Here is a 7,021-nt window from a genome sequence, read left to right as displayed (position 1 = left end):
CCTTACTCGCAATACTGCATTTATTTTTAGGAGTATAGGTTTTACTTTTGGGTGCCTACAATAGCACGCCACTCCCCTTGTTCTTGCAAGGACCTAACTAAGTAACCACAAAACCAGCTTATGCTTAGTCGGTTAACCTCTTTCCTTAGACACCAACCGCTGGTTATGCAAAGTAATCACAAACTTCAAAAAAATTCAGCACACTTTTGAACCAATTGTGTGGGGCCCCCTAAAGGATCTTGCTATCCAAATTTTAAATTAAGGTTTAGGGTGAACCACACATGAAAGGATGGTGGTTTTTAGGCCAACGAAGGGTGATGAAATCCCCACCTTATCTTATTTAAATTGGATTGCCCTTAAATGGATTAACGACAAAACACAATAAACAAAATAAATGCAACTAATTACAATGCATGAACAGTTATCTCTAATATGCAATTCAGCAATTTAACAGAAACTAATAAAACAAATGAAAAACCCTAACACATTAACAACTACCAAAATGATTTCAGCAATTAAATAATCTGATATGATGCATGCTCTAGAACATATCAAACCCTAAATGTTGGAATGCAAATGCAAAAATTTTTAAATATTTTTATTTATTTATTTATATATATTTTTGAAATTCGAAATTTGAAATTTAAATTCAAATTCAAATTCAAATTCATATTCAAATTCAAATTCAAATTCAAATTTTGAAATTTAAACTCAAATTCGAAATTTGAATAATTTCCTAATTAACAATCAATTGTTCAATTAAACCACTAATTAAGGGAGCAATTAATTATGGCAACAATTAATCACAAAAAATAGAAAAACAAAGGAACTAATTTTGCAAAAAAAAATAATACTAAAGAAATAAAGATTAAGAAGGGAGTTCTCTACTATAAAGATTAAATAGAAATAAAAACAAAAAAGCAGGATTAAATTGGGATGACTACACCCGAATCCCAATCCCAATTTCTCTTCTTTTCTCTTTTCTTCACCAATCCGGTAACGCTCCGGTACCCCACCTTTTGCTATTATGTCCTGCAAAATCAAAGAGAAACAAGAATTAAAATGAGAAAGGGGTGTGTCAGGAAGCATGTCTGGAAGCAAATAAAATTTTTTTCTCCATTGCTTCCCCAGCAACGGCGCCAAAAACTTGGTGTGTCTAGAAACGTGTTGTTAACCACTTTGGAACACTAGTTTCAATATTTATAAATTTTTTGATTCTTAAAATAACTACAAAATGCAATTGTTGGTGAGAAAGGGGTCGTATCCACAGGGAAGCGAGGGAAAAATTGTTATGTACTTCAATCCGGACAAAAAAACAGGATTTGATATTGCAAAAACACAAAATTTAATTAACTGAACTAGAATCCATCAAAATAAAATTCCAACAATGTTGAAAGTAAAATTGCACAGAAAGAAATAAATAACAGAAATAAAAAAAAGTAAATAAAAAATCTGCAACTCGGTCAGAGGTAGCAGCCTTTGGATCTATCCTTTGACCCTCGAACTCCTCGAGCTGGGCCTTCCGTCTTACCTGGCCGAATTTCAAATCTGGGGGTAGAATGCAACCCAAAAGAAAATAAAGAAAACAAAAGGTATGGCTGATCAAATCCAGTGGAGGTAGTTTCGGGTTGGCTAGACTGCTTGCAGGAACCCCTCCTGGCAAGTTCTAGGTATCCTTCCCTTCTACAACCCTTGAACTCCTCAAGAAACGTTAGCCTTGTGAACTGGGTGAATTGACCAACCCCTTCTCCACGGCCCTTGGGGTCCTTTTTATAAAAAAGGGTAGACAAAACTGGGATTAGAGAGAAAGAGAGGGTCGGCTAGTGGGTTTATGCAAAAAATGGGTGCCCCTAGGGTTTAAGAATGGAGGGTTAGGATTAAACTAGAGGGATCCTACGGATAGAGTGAAAAGGAGAGGGCGCCTATAAGTATGGAAGGCTGGGATTTAAGCTCCTAGGATTGAATGGTGGAGATTTGGACACCTAGGGCTGAAAGGTAGAGATTAAAAGGAGTGAGTGGCGCCCTAGGGCAAGTGGTTGAGATAGAGAGTGAAATAGAGGGCTGAGTGTTAGACAGTTTTGTATGCCCTTAGCTTCAATCAGAATGATGTACTTTATGAGTTTATTGTAAATGAATAAAGATACATATTTGATTCATGTTCCCTTGGTATGTTTCTGTGTAATACCCTTAAACTGGACACTTAATGAGACTCGTGTTAGTTTAGAATGTTCACAGCCAGTGGGTCGGTCTAGGGAGACCTATCCTGACAAGGCTGACACTGTAGTGCCACCAAGTCGATTGGGGTGGCTTGTCTCAGCTGCCAGGGTGAGACCCTAGGCACATACAGTGTAGGATTAATTGAATCTTTGAACTGGACCAGATTTCCAGTATTGCCCTGGACCTTGGAGATTGATGGGCAAAACTAGAAAGTTACACCCGACCCCTAGACTAAATTATGATACTGCACTAGGTGTCGGATTGGGCTATCTTTGATGTACCAATCAGTGAGATCCTTAGCGGGGGTCAAAACCTGGGTATGTTGGAGAGTGCAACACTGTTCCTTGCAGCCGAGGGAGAGGTCCTCTCTTGTCGGGCAGTGTATGATCATTATGGGCTGAGAGGTTAAGTGTAAGACCATTGAGGTTAATACCTGATGGGCTAATCTTGCATCTGCCCACAGTCCCTGGGTGTTACACGGTGGCTTGGCCCAGGGACCTCTTAGGGTAAGTGTTGGGCCCGTAGAAACCATTTGATGGGTTTCAGGGGGTGCACTGTCTTTAACAGTGTATTCGGCCAGGCCTTGTAACAAAGGCTGGGCCGAACCCATGTGGCTGATGTGTAGATCAATGCTTGGGTCCCACGCCATACAAAGAAGCCCAATTGGGCAGCAGTTAAGAGGGTTAAGTGAGCACATAAGCTTAATGGGCCTAAAGCCCATTTCGAACTGGGCTATTTATTTAGTTAATAAAGGGGCGAAATCTGAAGTGGATCAGCTAATAGGATTGGGCTTAGACCCTATCCACTTAGAGAGTCCAAGATCTAAATAAGATTTAGATCTGGAAACCTCCTAATCAGATTAGGAGATGGCTGATCTGATCTCCAGATAAGATAAGGATTATCCCTTATCACTTAAAGGGACTTCTAACCCAAATATGATTTGGATTAGCAACTCCTAATCAGATTAGGAGCTGATCCCTTTAAGATTATGAAAGAAGGAGGGGGCGGCAGCCAAAAACACACACAGATCATCAGGTTTTCTTTAGTGCTGAAATCAAGAAGAGAGAATTCTGCTCCCTGCAAATACTCTCTTGCCGCCTCCCTGTTCTTGCCGCCCTGTTTGCCAGTTTGATCTCCAGTTGTGGGAGAAGTCAAGATTGGATCTTGACATCATTCCTTTGAGAAAGGATTGAAAGGAAGCTGTGCTCACGTACCATCTTGCTGATTCTTGCGAAGGACAGAGTTCTTGGAGAAGAACACTGCTGATTCTGCTCCACCTGCACTGCGCCATCTTCAGTGGGAGCAGTCTTTGGATCCTTCCTTGGGCGTGAACACCTTCGTTGGGAGATATTACTTCTCCGTATCAGGTATAATCCTTCCCACTCCTTTTTGGTTCAGATCTGGTTCAGTTTATGGTTCAAGATTGATCCTTGAAAATATGATTTTCTAAATGGGGAATACGATTCCCAATTGAAGGGAGAGAAAAATTTTTGAAAATCACCCCTTATTCCGCAATCTTTTGGGTGTCCATAGGATGGATCTCTCATCCCTTCACTGAGATCTAGTGGCTAAAGGCTGAATGGTGGGGATTAGGAGTTAGGTGGCACCCTAGGGTCAGAATGCTAAAGAGATGGCACCCTAAAAGGGACGGTGGAGATTGCAAGGTGAAGATCTAAGGGTATGAGAGGTTGCTAAGGCTTGAATGGTTGAGATTAGATGGTAGGGAGGAGTGGAAGGTGAAGATTTAGCAGTTAGGGGAGGCTAGGGTTTGTTACAGGTGAAAAGAATGAGTGGGGAAGCGCCCTAGGGTTTGCTAAGGAGAAGGGAGTATGCTAATACAGTAGGAGGGGCGCCTTTCTGGGTTTAGCAGATAGGAGTCGCCCTCCTATGCTCAGTTTTTCAGAGAAACACCCCCTCTCTCAGTTGGAATTCTCACCTGCTTCCCAAAATTTGTAGAAAACTCTGTAAATTTCCCAGTTTTTACCCAGAATTTGCATAGGGACCCTTAGAGGTCACAACATTGAATTTAAAAAGGGTACAAATTAGTTAGTCTAAGGTCTAAAATACCCTTAAAATTATGCCCTTACGGCATCAAAATACAGAGCTATCAGCAGCCAACCAAACTAGACAATCGACTGTGCGTAGGTCACTACTTCCCGCGTTACTAAAAACCGGTCCCCCAGATGCACACCCCGAATAGGAGACCCGTTAATGATTTCATACCCCAAAGGGGCTATTGCATTCTCTTTGCAATGTCGCACGAGCATTTGATGGACCATAGCATATTCCAATGTCAGTGCCGACCCTACCAGAGATGGCGAATTAGAACCCATCGATTCATCGACAACTAATTCAGCATTGTGGCAAACAAAGGCCATTGTTAACTTCGGAACGTAGAAATATAACGAATGGACACTCAATCTGGAAAGCGTGAATCAGACTCAGACAACGCCGTGGAGTATGGCATAAGACACCCTTCTATAAACTGTCACGGCCCAGTGAAAAGGGAGCCAAACACGCATGTTAGATGAATCATCGCGGACGACGACATGATACGACTCATAAATGGGACTCAAAAGCATATGAGACGCCGCGCAACACTTACCAAGATTCAATTATGTACTCAATACCATCGCTTAAACTCTCAAAGCTCAATGCCACACGTGTCACTTCTCACATCCAAATCGAGGGCTATGATGATCAAGACCATAGCCTAGCCACCATATACACCCTTGCACTAGAGTCCAACGTCTTTTCCCCTACAGAAATAAAATCAGTGATTGATTTAATTGTCTTTTGATGATTTTCTTCCTAACAGCACTAAAAGAGAGCGGGGAGCTAGATCACACAAGCAGCAACGACTAGCATCAAAAATCAAATTACCGAAAGACAAGGGGGCTAAATCTTAGATCATCATTAATTACCAAGCACAAACACAAGGAGCACGCAATTCACACAAAATCCCAAAACAAGTAAAAATACTAGACCCAACTGAAGGGATGGGATATCCATCACATGGATGCCCAAGTCTTGTGGAATGGATAGGGCGAATTTCAAAAATTTCTCCCATCTTTGCAGGGAATCGAATTCCCTATATTTAGAAAAACATGTTTTTCAAGGATCAATCATGAATCAAGAACCAAACCAGATCTGAACCGAAAGGAATAGGAGGGAGGATGTACCTGATACAGAGAAGCAATATCTCCCAATGGAAGTGTTCACGCCCAAAGAAGGATCCAAAATCTGCTCCCACTGAAGATGGCGCAGTGCAGGATGGAGCAGAATCAACAATGTTCTTCCAAAAGAACTTGACCCTTCGCAAGAATCAACTAGACGGCTTGTGAGTACAGCTCCAACCAATCTTTTCCCAAAAGATTGGAATCAAGATCAGATTTGATTTCTCCCAAGAACTGGAGATCGAACTGAAGGTGATGGCGGCGGCATGAAGGAGGCGGCAAGAGAGAATTCGCAGGGTGCAGAAATCTCTGCGATGTTTGGCCGGTGAGGAAATAGATGACATATTAGAAATGGCCCATAACTCCGAAATAGCAACCCATCAAGGCTAACTTGCCCTATATAACCACATCCTACACCTCGATTTCTATTGGCCAACAATGATGGAAGACACACAGCGGCATGTACACCGGTGTCACAAGTGCCAGATCCACGGAGAAAGGATCCACAGGCCTGCCAACGCTCTGCACCCTATTATCACGCCTTGGCCTTTCCACACTTGGGGGGTAGACCTTATAGGGAAGATACACCCACCCTCTAAAGGGTACTGCTTCATTATTGTAGCAACAGACTACTTCACTAAATGGGTGGAGGTCGTCCCCTTGCGATGGATCTGTGCCGCTAACATAGCGAACTTTCTATGTCAAAACATAGTTCACAGATTCAGGATGCCAAAGTAGATATTAACTAATAACGACTATCTATCAAGAATCAAGAGGTTCATGATCTTCTAGGACAGTACGGGGCTAAATTAGGGACATCGATAATGTACTACCCCCAAGGCAATGGCCAGGCGGAGGCTACAAACAAGATGTTACTAAGGATGCTAACCAAAATAGTAGCCGATAACCAGAAAGATTGGGCAGAGAGGCTATCAGAGAGATTGTGGGCTTATCGCACGTCAATCGAGAAAAGCACACAAGCGATGCCCTATTCCTTGGTCTATGGCCAAGAAGCAGTACTGCCAGTAGAGATTAAGGTTGTGTCTGCTAGGATAGCCCTGACGATGGGTAAAAAGATCAAAACAGAGGACATGGATAGCCTGCTTGTAGATAGACTCAAGGTGGTAGACGAAGTCAAGGACAGGGCCACGAAAAAGTAAAACAAATACAAGTGGGCCTTTGCCACCAACTTCAACAGACACTTGAGACCTAGAAGCTTTAAAGAGGGAGACAAGGTGTTGAAGACAGCCCTTAATGTCAAACAGGGCAGATTTGCAGGAAAGTTCGCACCGACATGGAAGGGAACCTACTTAGGAAAAGAGGCTCACAAATCGGGTTTTTATGTGCTTAAAACCATAGACACGAGTGATGACGATGAAATCACAAACGACTACTAGTTGAATATGGTCTCATATTACGATATACACTTCTTGTTAATCAAGCATGCATACACATTATATAACTGCCTATATCATACAAAGCCCAGGACACCCCAGGCACCTCAACAATAAGCCCTGGCACCCCAGGCATCTCTACAAAGCCCTAGACACCCCAGGCACCTTAGCAATAAGCCCCAGCACCCCAGGCATCTCTACAAAGCCCTAGACACCCCGGGCACCTCAGTAATA

At 42.4% G+C, this 7,021-nt stretch overlaps 1 protein-coding gene across 1 annotated transcript; it reads left to right on the top strand.

The window, feature by feature from the left end:
* Nucleotides 1-6,217: 6,217 nt before the first annotated feature.
* LOC148800575 (uncharacterized) lies at nt 6,218-6,553 on the top strand. The gene has a single exon (XM_088903788.1). The coding sequence runs from the start codon at nt 6,218-6,220 to the stop codon at nt 6,551-6,553; it is 336 nt and encodes a 111-aa protein (XP_088759914.1).
* The last annotated feature ends 468 nt before the right edge of the window (nt 6,554-7,021 follow it).

Source organism: Nelumbo nucifera, chromosome 4 (assembly GCF_055504915.1).
Source record: "Nelumbo nucifera cultivar China Antique chromosome 4, China Antique-T2T, whole genome shotgun sequence".
NCBI lineage: Eukaryota > Viridiplantae > Streptophyta > Magnoliopsida > Proteales > Nelumbonaceae > Nelumbo > Nelumbo nucifera.
The sequence above is the reverse complement of the archived record's forward strand: the minus strand, read 5'-3'. Positions and strand labels throughout refer to the sequence as shown.

Coding starts and splice junctions, on each gene's coding strand:
- LOC148800575 (XM_088903788.1), top strand. CDS start 6,218: ATGTACTACCCCCAAGGCAATGGCCAGGCGGAGGCTACAAACAAGATG.